This window comes from Gossypium arboreum, chromosome 9 (genome assembly GCF_025698485.1).
Source record: "Gossypium arboreum isolate Shixiya-1 chromosome 9, ASM2569848v2, whole genome shotgun sequence".
NCBI lineage: Eukaryota > Viridiplantae > Streptophyta > Magnoliopsida > Malvales > Malvaceae > Gossypium > Gossypium arboreum.
The window spans coordinates 72631545-72645662 of NC_069078.1; the positions used below are offsets into that span (position 1 = coordinate 72631545).

Sequence of the window (14118 nt, forward strand, 5' to 3'; positions counted from 1 at the left end):
ATAGAGCATGTTATGGTATGAATTTGCTTGCTTTATCCCTTGTTCCCTCTAATGCATTCGTTTGAGAATCGAAACAGAAACTTGTGATTGCCAACACAACCCAAAGCACTGTGAGAAGCTCTCTCCGCACAATAAGTCTTGCAGATTTTGATTGGTACAAAAGAAGTGGTAAGAAGTAGGGATTTTAATACTGGAGTCCCATATCAGATTTAACCATATCACCAACATTAGAGACCGATTCAAGTTTCTTGAGTTCTCGTCCTATATCAAACATTAGAAACCGATACGGTGAATAAAGCAATCATATTATATTAGTGCTTCACTCTTACAACATGTCTTTCGTTGATGGTGATGAATCATGTGGACTACGCTCGTGCTGTTTTAAATAACTCCTCCCACTTTTCTGGATCTGTTCCTGGACCTTCGCCCTGCCACGTAAATTCAATATCTTCATTTTGGCAAACCAACTTATCAACCAAAAATATGCTTAATAACTTCTAGTGAGATCCTAAAATGATGTTGCTACCCTCAAACAAGGAATTCACATAACTCTACTCATTTCTCATCTTTCGATAATCACAATTAGATTACAGATTCAAATCGCACCATGTTTCCGTTTTAGAAAAAACCTAAAATGTAAGTCATTGCATGTATGTAATCCTACACCTGCTATAACAAATTGCAGTACTTACCTCAACTGAGTTGATTTCGTAAATTTTGCCTTCAGTAAATTCTATGTCCATTGCTTGTATGCAAGCTTCAGCAACCACAAGTCTGCTTACTTCTCCCACCAGATTATCTCCTGTGTCATTTTCCCCCCCAAAAGTGAATCATATAGACAGCTTATAATTTGCTTAATCATATGTATATGAATCTGTCTCCAAAGCTTTTGCATGACTTAAAATGTCTTTATGACTAGAAGAGCCGGTCATAGCAATTTCACTTGTCAAATTTATGTTGTTGGCAGTTACTATCAAATCTATCATCTTTTCAATGGTGCATAAAAACAGCAGTTGAGATTAAATTTACTTAACCATTGCTAATGGTGCATAAAAAAACAAAATGAAAAAATATATCATCTTTTCAAGCAATCACCAACTTGGTAGGAGGAACATCTAAAATAGACACACACAATGGGAACGTGTGACACTGTGAATGCAAGTTCATTGCCTTGAAACCATAGAGTAAAGCCAAGCTACTGTATACTTGCAGTTGAGATTAAATTATCATAAATGGAAAGCCAGAACTCAAACTCTAGATTGCTAATTCATAGAGGATTTCATAACATGTTAAAAGGACTACTCAACCTTGAAGCTAGAAAAAGTACATAAGGGCCTGAAATAATAATTTCTCTGAAAATTAAAAGGTTAAAGAGTAATAATATTTGTTTTAACAAAAACTGGACCTAAGAAAATAATGCTGAGAAACCAATCTAATTTTTGGTCCAAACTGTAATAGATATTTAAATTTTTTCTCCTTTTTGCTACAAAGGAGGCTGCACTCTATAGAATATGAGAAGGGGTTGCCAATGCTGGGATTTGGACTCTGACTTTTTGTATACCACCTCTTTAAGGGTGGCTGCAAGGCATTTTTACAATCTAACCCAGTGGGAACTCAATTTCAACATACCTTAATCAGTCAGAACTTTTTATTGTCTATAATTGCTGTTGAAATACGTTATACATAACAGTTTTACTATTTGCGCCACTGGAAAACCTGATTCAACATACCTTGACCAATGACAACTGCACGGCGTTGTCCAGCAGTGGCTTTAAGCAAAGTGTTAAGATCATATGATGTGTAAGGTCCATCTGTCAATCTACCAGCTCTGTACACAAAAGGGTATTGTTTGGAGAAACATTGAAGTACATCAGTCAAAAGCATACTGACGCACCATTTCATGCTAACAACGGAAAACATTATGATTACTCACGTACCTGATAATGGTAAATGGAAGGCCAGACTCACAAAGAAAATCTTCCCCTTTCTTTTTATATTTTAGAACCCCAAAAATGTTCATAATGCTGCAAAAATTAAAATAAATATAAAGTTGATTAGAAGTAGCTGCAAACCAACATCCCTCAGATATTTTGTAGCAAAAACCAGTATTAATAGCTGCACAGCAAGAGCCCCACATTCAATGGTACTAAAATTAAGTTAAATCATATCATAATTGCGATTATTATATATAACTCCTGCATTCCTTTTTCTTTGTCTCTCCCTTTTTCTTGGACGGGGATGGTGAGGAGAGGGGAAGGCATGAAGCTCTTTCACAAAAATCATTCATACAGTAGAAATAATAATGGAATTGAAGTTTAAAGCCAAAAGAAAACAGACCATTAGTGAACAAAAAACATGTAATGGCATTCACTGTTTGATCATTTGATTGCTAATCAAGACACAATAGCAGTATGATACCGATTGCTAACTATGTGCATCAGGTTTTGATGATTGGGCAGAAAATTAGTTATATCTATGAACTGTACTTTCTGGCTCACTGAGCATAACATGCTCCGAGTCCGTGTTCAAATTGGTCACAACAAAAGTTCAGAATTTACAAGACAAAAGTGCAAATTATCTACGAAAGAAAGCATACTCAATGATGTGGTAGAACTTGGTATTGATCCTTAGTTGATGAGGCTGCAAGTTCAATTTTCCAATATAGAGGCCTTAAATAACATGATTGAACTATGAGATGATATTTCACAATTTTTTCAGCATGGAATCCGACATGATATCTCTCTGTTTCACTGAATTAGAAGTCCATTTCTTATAATACAGATGGAAAGAAGAAATATCCAGGCAGTCAGTAGAAGTCATAACACTAGCAGAGAGACAGAGGCAAGTCATCACGAACTCCATAATTGACTATCCAAAAGATTTTCCAAATACTTATTCTTCTCACCTCCATGGTAGTTCATTGAACTTGGTCACACCAACTGATGAAACAAGAACTACTCTCTTCAATGATGAAGGCAATGCAGATACAAGATTCCTTACACCCTCCCAATCTTCAAAAATAATACAAAATAGTCAAAATCTGTGTCTCAGTGCACGTGTACATTTATGCATCAGTTCATGTGGAGGGACAGAGACATGATTGGAAGCTTGGAGGAAAACTTTTTACGTTATTGATAGAGCAATATCTGATAATTTTAATGACTTTAAGATTAAAAAAACAGTTTAAAATTTATTTGCACAAAATCATCTCATAATATATTTATTTTTCTAGTAATTTGCAAAATAAAGAAATCATCATGCACGAATTTTTTTTACATAAAGTAACTTAAAAGGTAAGTGCCACATGAAAAGTACATTTCTTGTTGTACACAATAACTAATGCATGCCTCCTTAATAAAAAGAGAGTTGGATTCTAAACTTTTTACATTTAATAAATTCAAATATATTAATAATTAAGTAAATTGGCAAAAGTTTTAACCTATGAGAGGCCAGACTTAAAATTTGATGAAAAAACTTAGGAAAAGTTAGGACATAAGTTTGGAAAGGCTAGGAGTGATCATGGGCTCCCTAGACCCCGTTAGCTCCATTCTTATCCATGTGCACGTAAATGCACATGACATTATAGATGCACTAAAGTCATAGATATCAATATTGAAATGACCAAAGCTTGTTCATCAACAATTTCAAGTAAAGAGAATGAACAAGTTAATGCTAAGTAGTGTATATTTATCATTACAAAGCATGCAATATTCCATGGAAAATGCCAAGGTAGATGTTGATAATGTTGGAAAATTTGGACATCACATATATAATAAGGATAATTACATGTTATTATTTACTATCATGATAGGTTAGCCCAAATTAAAAGTGATCTAATTTGGTTAGAATTTTATTGGGCTTTTAATTATTAAATAAATAAAGTATGAGTCAAATATATGTAGATACTCTTCTAATCAAATTCTAATTAATGATGGGCTAATTAGAATTTGATTAGAACTAATATGCTAAGGTTATAAATATTAGGGTTATGGTCCCCAAATTATACACAAGATATCTTTTCTAATATCCCATCATTAGGAAAGAGAGAGCAGATATTCTCTGAATTTCTTGTGTGCTAATTTGGAAGATTAAATCCCAAGTTCCGAAAGTTTCAAGAAATCTATGGATTCGTGACGCGTTTCGCATCTAGTTTTGTTCTTGATTTATTCTTAATGATTTGACATGATGATTCGGTTTATTAAGTTATATTGTAGATTTATTTTATAAATTCTAACAAGTGGTATCGAGCCTCGTCATATCGAATCATTGGAAATTGATTCAGTTCTTCATTTGAATAATTGATTCATGAAATTTCATGGGTTTTATATTTCGGATATATATGTTGTTTTTTGAAGATTTATATTAAAGTTTTTTTATCTTGAATTCATTAAAATAAAAAAATAAAAATAATTAGGTGATTTTCATATTAAAATTGGGTAATATTATTTGATACCTACATTTTTATGTTTTATTTGAAAATATTGCGATTCGGTTCTGTGTATTTGCAAGGCATGTGATTATTATTATTTTAATCCATATGACATTTAATATATATATAGAAATTGATTCATATCTATGTTTTGTTTGTTTATATAAATATATAAAATATGCATGTTTTGATTGGTTTAATGTTTTGGAAAATAATATAAATATATATTTATGTTTTATCTTTTAATTTGATTGAAAGATGAAATTAAGGTAAATATTTTGGAACAAATAAATTCAAATTTTGGCTTTTAATTAAGGATATCTAATATTTTAAATAAATTAGTTGAAACAAAATGCCATAAAGTGACCTCTTTTGTGTAGATTAGTTTATTTGAAATATTAAGATGGTTATATGTTTTTGTGATTCATGCGTTTATTGATTGACCCAAAGGTAAGTTAATATTTGGCAGAATTACAACAACATCTGTGGTGATAAATGTGTGACAATTATAAGGTATTTTATGTAAGCAATAAGTTAGTCCAAATATTAATTCATTGCTTGACATAATTTATTGTCAATGTTTGATTGCTACAACAAGAGTACCGTTTATTGTTAATATTACTGTCTAAAGACTTGATATTAATGTAGTGTTTGGTATCTTGAGATGGGATTAGCCATTATATTGAATTTATTGTTTACTTATGAATATTGATTTAAGCTTGTTTTTGTTCTCTATTCAGCAAATTCATCTTCTGCTGCTACAATATCTGCTAATATAAATTCTATACCCATGCTTAATGGAACTAATTTTAAGGAATGGAAAAGGCACTTACTTATAGTGCTTGGCTGTATGGACATAGACCTTGCACTAAGGGAAGAACAACCTGCACCTCTCACTGCGGAAAGCACCCCTGATATTAAGAGGGACTTTGAGAGGTGGGATCGTTCAAATCGCATGAGTCTAATGATCATGAAACACAGCATTCTAGAAGCCTTTAGGGGCACAGAATCTGAAGAGATTACTCAGGCCAAAGGTTTCCTTGATGAAATTGAGAAACGTTTTGCTAAAAACGATAAGGTTGAGATGACATCACTTCTGACTTCTTTGATGTCTATGAAGTATAAAGGTCAAGAAAACGTAAGGGAGTACATTATGGAGATGTTCCATACTGCTTCAAGACTTAAGGCACTTAAGATCGAACTTTTTGAGGAATTGCTTGTTCTTATAGTTTTGGTATCGCTTCCTGCACAGTTTAACCAATTTAAAATTAGTTATAACTATCAAAAGGAGAAATGGACCCTAAATAAGCTCATTTCTCATTGTGTGCAAGAGGAAGAAAGGTTGAAGCGTGATAAGTCTAAAAGTGCTCATTTGGCCAATGCCCCTAAGGACAATGGCAAGAAAAGAAAATATCAGAATGAAGCTGCTAAGGGTCTAGCCCAAAAGAAACAACAACAAGCTACAGAGAGTTGTTTCTTTTGTAATAAGTCTGGACACGTAAAGAAAGATTGTACCAAATATCATGCTTGGCGTGTAAAGAAAGGTATAATTCTTAATTTGGTCTGTTCTGAGATTAATTTAGCTTCAGTACCTAGAAACACTTGGTGGATAGATTCTGGTGCTACTACTCACATAAGTGTTTCTATGCAGGGTTGCCTGAGTTACCGAAAGCCAAGTGATGGTGAAAGACACATCTTTGTAGGCGATGGGAAATCGGTAGAAGTGGAAGCAATTGGGCATTTTAGGTTGTTATTAGGAACTGGTTTTTATTTAAAAGACACTTTTGTTGTACCGTCATTTAGACAGAATTTAGTTTCTGTTTCTTCGTTGGACAAATTTGGATATTATTGTTCATTCGAAAACAATCAGTTTAATTTGTCTTTAAATTCAAATGTTATTGGAACTGGTTATTTAAATACTTATGACAACCTTTATTTGCTAGAAACAGTTGTATCCTATAATGAAACCTTGCATGTGGAATCACGGGGTATTAAACACAAATTAAATAAGAAAAATTCAGCATCATTATGGCATAGGCGCTTAAGTCATATCTCAAAAGTTAGAATTGAATGCCTTGTGTCTGATGGTATTTTAAAGTCCCTTGACTTCACAAACTTTGATGTTTGTGTCGATTGCATCAAGGGAAAACAGACCAAAACCAAGAGATTGGGTGCCAACAGATCTTCAGATGTCTTAGAATTAATTCATACAGATATTTGTGGGCCATTCCCTACGGCATCATGGAATGGACAACAATATTTCATAACATTTATAGATGATTACTCACGTTATGGGTACCTATATCTCATTCATAAGAAATCTCAGTCTTTGGACGTGTTCAAAACTTATAAAGCTGAAGTTGAGAATCAACTCAACAAAAGGATTAAAAACGTTAGATCTGATCGTGGTGGTGAGTACTACGGTAGATATGATGGCTCAGGTGAACAATGTCCAGGACCATTTGCGAAATTCCTAGAGGAATGTGGTATTGTCCCATAGTACACCATGCCAGAATCACCTAGTATGAATGGTGTAGCTGAAAGACGAAACAGAACTCTTAAGGATATGGTAAGGAGCATGATTGCTCATTCTACCTTATCTGAGTCCCTCTGGGGAGAAGCATTAAAGACAGCAGCTTACATTCTGAATAGTGCACCCAATAAAGCAGTTGCAAAAACACCTTATGAGCTTTGGACAGGTCAAAAGCCTAGTCTAAAGCGCTTTCACATTTGGGGATGTCCAGTTGAGGCAAGGCCTTATAGGCCTCATGAAAAGAAATTGGACTCCAAAACAATAAGCAGCTACTTTATTGGCTATTCTGAGCGATCTAGGGGCTATAAATTTTATGATCCCATAATAAAGAATATTTTTGAGACAGAAACTGCAACATTTTTTGAAGATGTTGATTTTGGGGGGAGAAATAAGGTTAGAGACATTGCTTTTGATGAGGAATTGGATTCTAACTCAATTCCTACTATCACTTTTGATGATGTTCAGCTTCTTATACCTATCATTGATCAAGAAGTGAATCTAGAACCTCTACAAGACAATGTTGAACAACTCCCCATTCAAAATGAAGTAATTGTTCCAGACGAACAAACTCAACAACCTCAAGAACAAGTGCCATTAAGGAGGTCCACAAGAGAAAGGAGAAATGCTATTCCAGATGATTATATTGTATTTCTCCAAGAACATGAGGATGATAATGGAATGATGGAAGATGATTCAATCAACTTTCAGCAGGCCATGAAAAGTTCTAATTCTCAAAAGTGGATTGATGCCATGAAAGATGAGTATAAATTTATGCAAGACAATAAAGTTTGGGAACTTGTCTCATTACCTGAAAGTGCAAAACCAATTGGTTGTAAATGGATATTTAAAACCAAGAGGGATGCAAATGGTAATGTGGAAAGGTATAAGGCATGTCTTGTAGCTAAAGGATATACTCAGAAAGAAGGCATTGATTTTACAGAGACCTTCTCTCCAGTTTCATCGAAAGACTCCTTTAGGATAATAATAACACTTGTTGCTCATTTTGATCTTGAGTTACATCAAATGGATGTTAAGACTGCGTTTCTTAATGGCAACATTGAAGAAACAATTTATATGGTGCAACCAGAAAATTTTGAGTCGAAAGACTCAAAGAATATGGTTTGCAATTTGACAAAATCCATCTATGGACTCAAACAAGCTTCCCGTCAATGGTACCACAAGTTTCATCAAATAATTATTTCGTTCGGTTTTGAAATGAATATTGTTGATGATTGTGTGTATCACAAATTCAATGGGAGTAAGTACATATTTCTGGTTCTATATGTTGATGACATTTTGCTTGCCACTAATGATATAGGCTTATTGCACGAAACCAAGAGATTTTTATCCAAGCATTTTGAGATGAAAGATCTTGGGGACGCCTCCTTTGTTTTAGTAATTCAGATACATCGAGATCGATCTCGAGGTATTCTTGGATTATCACAAAAGAGCTATATCGATAAAGTACTCAAAAGGTTTGGCATGCAGAATTGTAGACCAAGTGACACCCTTGTGGCTAAAGGAGACAAATTTAGTCTTACTCAATGCCCTAAAAGTAACCTTGAAATTCATGAAATGCAAAAGATTCCCTATGCATCAGCTGTTGAGAGTTTAATGTATGCTCAAGTATACGCGTCCGAACATTGCGTACATTGTTGGGATGTTAGGCAGATATTTAAGCAACCCTGGTATAGACCATTGGATAGCAGCCAAAAGGGTTATAAGATATCTTCAGAGAACAAAAGATTACATGCTTACTTATAAGAGATCAAATCTTTTGGAGGTCATAGGGTATTCTGATTCTGATTTCACTGGATGCCAAGATAGTAGGAAATCTACATCAGGCTATATTTACCTGTTAGCCGGAGGAGCTATATCTTGGAAAAGTGTCAAACAGACACTTGTAGCTTCGTCCACTATGGCAGCAGAGTTTGTAGCATGTTATGAGGCATCAAACCATGGAATATGGTTGCGGAACTTTGTCATAGGGCTGCGCATTTTGGAGAATGTAAAAAGACCACTCAAATTATTTTGTGACAATAAGTCAGCAGTACTGTATTCTAATAACAACAGGAGTTCATCTAAGTCAAAGCATATTGACATAAAATTCCTAGTTGTAAAAGAAAGAGTGCAAAATAGTCGAATCTCCATAGAGCACATTGGGACAAACTCCATGATAGCGGATCCGCTCATAAAAGGTTTACCACCCAAGGTCTTTCATGAGCACACTGCTCACATGGGTGTTACATTGTTTGAGGATATCATAATTTAGTGGGAGTTTATATTTTAGACATTTATGTATTTAGTTATTTTCTGATCAGAAATAAAGTATTCAGTTTATTCACTCTGTTTATTATTTTGAAATTGACCTCACTTAAGTTTAAGGAAGGACCAGTTGGAAATAGACATGTTTAGATCATATTGCATGTAATTTCCATGCTACACATCCATACTTGATCTATGTCATTTGGTTGTGTTAATATACTTGATCATTGATGGATTTAGTTACGATATTTGTAACGAAAGTCGTCTTGGTTCTATGTTAACATAATTAATGGACGAGATTGTACGGAATGCCTTTTGGATATGATAGTAAAAAATTTTGAGCTCATAAGGTTATATAATGACATGTAATTATAAAGTAATTAGTATATATATGTGGTCCAAGTGGGAGATTGTTGGAAAATTTGGACATCACATATATAATAAGGATAATTACATGTTATTATTTACTATCATGATAGGTTAGCCCAAATTAAAAGTGATCTAATTTGGTTAGAATTTTATTGGGCTTTTAATTATTAAATAAATAAAGTATAGGTAAAATATGTGTAGATACTTTCTAATCAAATTCTAATTAATGATGGACTAATTAGAATTTGATTAGAACTAATATGCTAAGGTTATAAATATTAGGGTTATGGTCGCCAAATTATACACAAGATATCTTTTCTAATATCCCATCATTAGGAAAGAGAGAACAGATATTCTCTGAATTTCTTGTGTGCTAATTTGGAAGATCAAATCCCCAAGTTCCAGAAAGTTTCAAGAAATCCATAGATTCAGGTACATTTCCGCATCTAGTTTTGTTCTTGATTTATTCTTAATGATTTGACATGACAAACCCTAGTTTATTAAGTTATATTGTAGATTTATTTTATAAATTCTAACAGATAACAGTATGCATTAATTTTCTTTTGTATATTCAAGCAGTTTCTGACCTACTCTTTCAGGCGTATTATCTCCATCCCATCTCTTGGAAGGAAATGCAGTTGTTCCAGTGCAACAAATCACATGTGTAACCCCCTGTACAAAAAATGTGAAAGATTAATACAAAAATCATATGTGAAAGATTAATTCTGAACTGTTAGAGGTACTAATGAATCCCAAGAACGGTCATTTATCTAGAAAATAGAAGGAAAAGTTTAAGGTCAGATAAATAAGAAGCACAAACCTCAAATATAGATGGATCTAGATCTGCTGGGTTTCGAGTGTCCCCTTTAACAACCTATCAAATTTTCAAAAATATTTTTTTAGAATAAATTTAATATCCTGAATAAAGAGAGAAGAATTTTAAAAGCAAGAATGCTGTTTACTACATAAAATCAAGGATATTTTAAGAAACATAATCAATGGGCATGGTTGATTCATGCATCAGATGAAATTCCACCTGTAGCTTCTCTTCATCTTGGTTACCAAACAGAGAAATTGCTTTCTCAGGATCTCTTAAAAGTAGGCGTGATTTGATGTTCCGATTCAGCAAAGATGCCACTACCAACTGCCCTGAAAAGAAAAGCAACTTGCTGATATTATGAAAAACATGTAAAGTTTGACACCGACCACAAGTAAAATTTAACCATTCAGTCACTTTGCTCGTGAGTGCACTAAGCCGAAGAAGAATTAATCCGTACATGGTTACGTATGTTTGTTTTCATGTTTACCTTTTTCTCTTTTGTTCTGCTTAGATACAAGACCAATAAAATACTTCAAGTCAATGTCAAGTAGAATTTGTAAATGACCTAGATGAGACTGTATGTTTTACTCAAAGAGGGAGACCTTCTGCATCTCCAAATTCCTTCAACAAAATGATTAACTCAAGACTCTTAGTTTATCCGATACTATAGCATCTAAGACAAGATTCACATGTAAGAATGTATTGTATGTGCTTTGGCATTGTTGAGGAAGTTATTGGATCCCTGCTTCATCAGTAACGAGCAGTGTAGATCTCGCATCTGCACCGTACCCTTTGTGAGTTTGAACTATGTCACAAAATGGAACTTGCTGTTGCTACTTTAACATTTACCTAAAGCTCACAATTAACTCGACTTCTAAAAGCATGATTACTTACACCATAATTAAACAGGGATAAGTTAAAAACAACTGATACCACATTGATATCATTGTATGAGAAGTATGTTGAACTAATCTTCATATAAAAGGGAAAAAAGAAGAAGAAGCTATATGACATTATTATAGATTATGGATCGTGGGATAACCAATACATCTATAATGTAACTGAAACAAGAGTTTTAACCTGTTATCGGTCAATGTGCACCAGTGAAATTATTTAAATTTATGCATGTTTACCAGAAAAAGAAAAGCTATTTGGGATATGCTTAATTGATTATGGAATGTGGAACAAATTCAATTTGTGTTATACATTGGCGTATAGAAGGGATTAAAGTTCTTTTGTTGACTACGGTGCAATGATACCAATTAGAAACATGGTAACGTGAAATATGGAAAACTTTGTTGATTTTATGAATAACAAGTACACGGAAATATGGTAACATGAAACCAATTGGAAACATGGTAACATGAAATACGGTACAAGGAATGATATCATGAAATATGGAAATATGATAACATATCTGATTATATAAGGAAACACACGCATCTCCTCATGTCATTCCTTGTATGGTAACATAAAATATGGTAATAAAGAAAAGCATAATGTCAAATTTAGCCCTAAATGTTTACACCTTTTGTCATTTTGGCCCTTATTCTTTTTTGAGCTAAATTTGACCCTCAACCTTTTAAAAAGAGCCTTTTAGTACTCAAACATGCAGTCAAGACAAGTTTCAGTCTTAGTACTCAAATTAAATGGCCTTTAAGATTTTGATTAAATTTTTACTTTTAGAACATTTATATAGTAATATATTTCAAACAAAACGTATGATATGTTTGAAACAGTATAATTGGCCTACTTAACCAGAGCTATGCAAAAGTAATTTTCAGAACATCTGAAACTCATGTGTGCCAATCAAAACTCAATCAAGCTTGAGCTTCTACCATGTTTGGCAGTTGAATTGAGCTCAAACTTTCTGCTATATCGACTGACTCAACTTATCTCTTATATATGACAGAAATCAGGAAAAAAGAATCGCCCAAAAATATATCAATAACTGTATTATGTTATCTTATATAGAAGAAGTACGCTAGAATTGGTATTAAGTGTAAAAAAAAGTAAATACTACAAAGAAATTCACTAATTGGTAAAACAGGAAAAAAATAACTAATGAAGTGCAGAAAGCAAAACTAGAGTACTTAAGGTGAGTGACAGATAGTCGACACCAATATTGGTAATTTTGTTTTCTAATTAGTCTGTATATATTTGGAAGATTATAGCCTAGATTCTTGTCTAAATATGTGACAGAAATGAAAAGCAGGAGCAACCACCCAAGTAATTGTTAGTTCAACTTAAGGGGAATTCAAAAAAAAATAAAAATGCTACGGATACTTTCTAAACATTAAACTAAGCCAAATGCACAGTTCAATCAATACATTTACAAGTAGCAGCTCCAAATAAGCAAATACAGTAGAATTATACAAATGCAAAAAATAAAGGGAAAAAGAAAAGGAGGTGCTCACCGACGCCACCGGTGGCGCCTACGACAAGAACAAGCTTAGAGGAAGAAGGAGGAATTGTTTGGGAAAGAAGGGTAGTTTCTGAATTTGAAGACTGAATTGCTTCATCTTGCACAGCATTCACTTTCATCGATAATTGTCCTTTAAAGCCTGAGTTGTTCTTGGAGAACCCATACCCATTACAACAATTTACCTGTGGAACTCCCGATTTTGATTTTCTTGGTTTTGGGGATTTCTCTACAGGGAATCGGAATGTCAAGGAGAGCTTGGTAGCCATGAAAATAATTTCTTTTTTTTAATTAAAAAAAAGAAGAAAAATAAAAGAAAAGCAGAGGAGCCGTTTGTTTGTGGTGGTTATATTTCCCGCTGGTTTTACTAAAATGTCCGCCATATTCTTCTTGGAAAATTCTACAACAGCTACGGCACTAACCCAAATTTAGAATTGGTTTGTATTTTAGCTACTCAATTATTAATTTTTTCGATTTAGTTATTAAACTTTTCGAAGTTAATTTTAATTACGGTGTTAATTGTTATTAGATGAGTGACGGGAAGTTGTTGCGGGCTTTTTTATTGGTCAATAATAAATTTAACCTTCAAATATTTACATATTTTTATCAATTTGACCCTAAATATAAAAAAATCAACAAATTTAGTTTCCAATGTTTATAAAATTTACCATCTTAATTTAAGTTCTAAAAATCTAATAAATTTAACCTCAACAACTACAAAATGATAAATTTTGATTTTAAAATTTATAAAAATTCAATAACTTAATTATCTTACCATCACTCAATCAAACATTTCCTTTGCATTGAGTATGGTAAGCCAATTCCTTTAAAATCCACGTGATAGTTACCGGATGTAGTAATACATATTCCTAGATACATCAAAGGTGCTCTTGGGCAAAGTCTACTATGTGAAGATCATACAACTACACAAATTATTAGATATTCAGATGTTGATTGAGTAGGATTTCTCTCAAATAAACGATCCACTTCAAAGTACTGTACTCTCTTTGGGTGTCATCTAATATCATGGCAGAGTAGAAAGTAAGATGTTGCAACAAGATCAAGTGCAAAAGCAGAATATCAAGTGATGGTCTTAGTTACTTGTGAACTTGTTTGGCTAAGGCAATTGCTTTAAGAATTGAAATAAAAAATTATCAATCTGATGAAGTTAATATACGATAATCAAGCAGCCTTAAATTTGATGTTTCATGAAAGAACAAAATATATAGAGATTGGTTATCATTTTATAGGGCAAAAGATTTAGTTCGGATGCATTGTCA

General features: G+C 33.2%; 1 protein-coding gene across 1 annotated transcript; it reads right to left on the reverse strand.

Annotated features, from left to right (window-relative positions):
- Positions 1-182: 182 nt before the first annotated feature.
- LOC108456655 (uncharacterized protein At2g37660, chloroplastic) lies at positions 183-13217 on the reverse strand. Its single transcript, XM_017755226.2, has 9 exons — positions 12834-13217; positions 10633-10745; positions 10417-10470; positions 10184-10268; positions 2906-3011; positions 1938-2024; positions 1731-1828; positions 693-802; positions 183-428 (listed from the first exon to the last, which is right to left on the reverse strand). Exons 1-9 carry the CDS (start codon positions 13105-13107, stop codon positions 366-368), a joined length of 990 nt encoding a protein of 329 aa, XP_017610715.1. The 5' UTR covers positions 13108-13217; the 3' UTR covers positions 183-365.
- Positions 13218-14118: the final 901 nt, after the last annotated feature.

Excerpts from the sequence above, each read along its gene's own strand:
- LOC108456655 (XM_017755226.2), bottom strand. The coding sequence starts at position 13,107 with ATGGCTACCAAGCTCTCCTTGACATTCCGATTCCCTGTAGAGAAATCC. Across the intron at positions 10,471-10,632 it reads AAGATGAAGAGAAGCTACAG|GTTGTTAAAGGGGACACTCG; the intron begins GTGGAATTTCAT and ends AAAATTTGATAG. Across the intron at positions 803-1,730 it reads TGCAGTTGTCATTGGTCAAG|GAGATAATCTGGTGGGAGAA; the intron begins GTATGTTGAATC and ends AAAATGACACAG.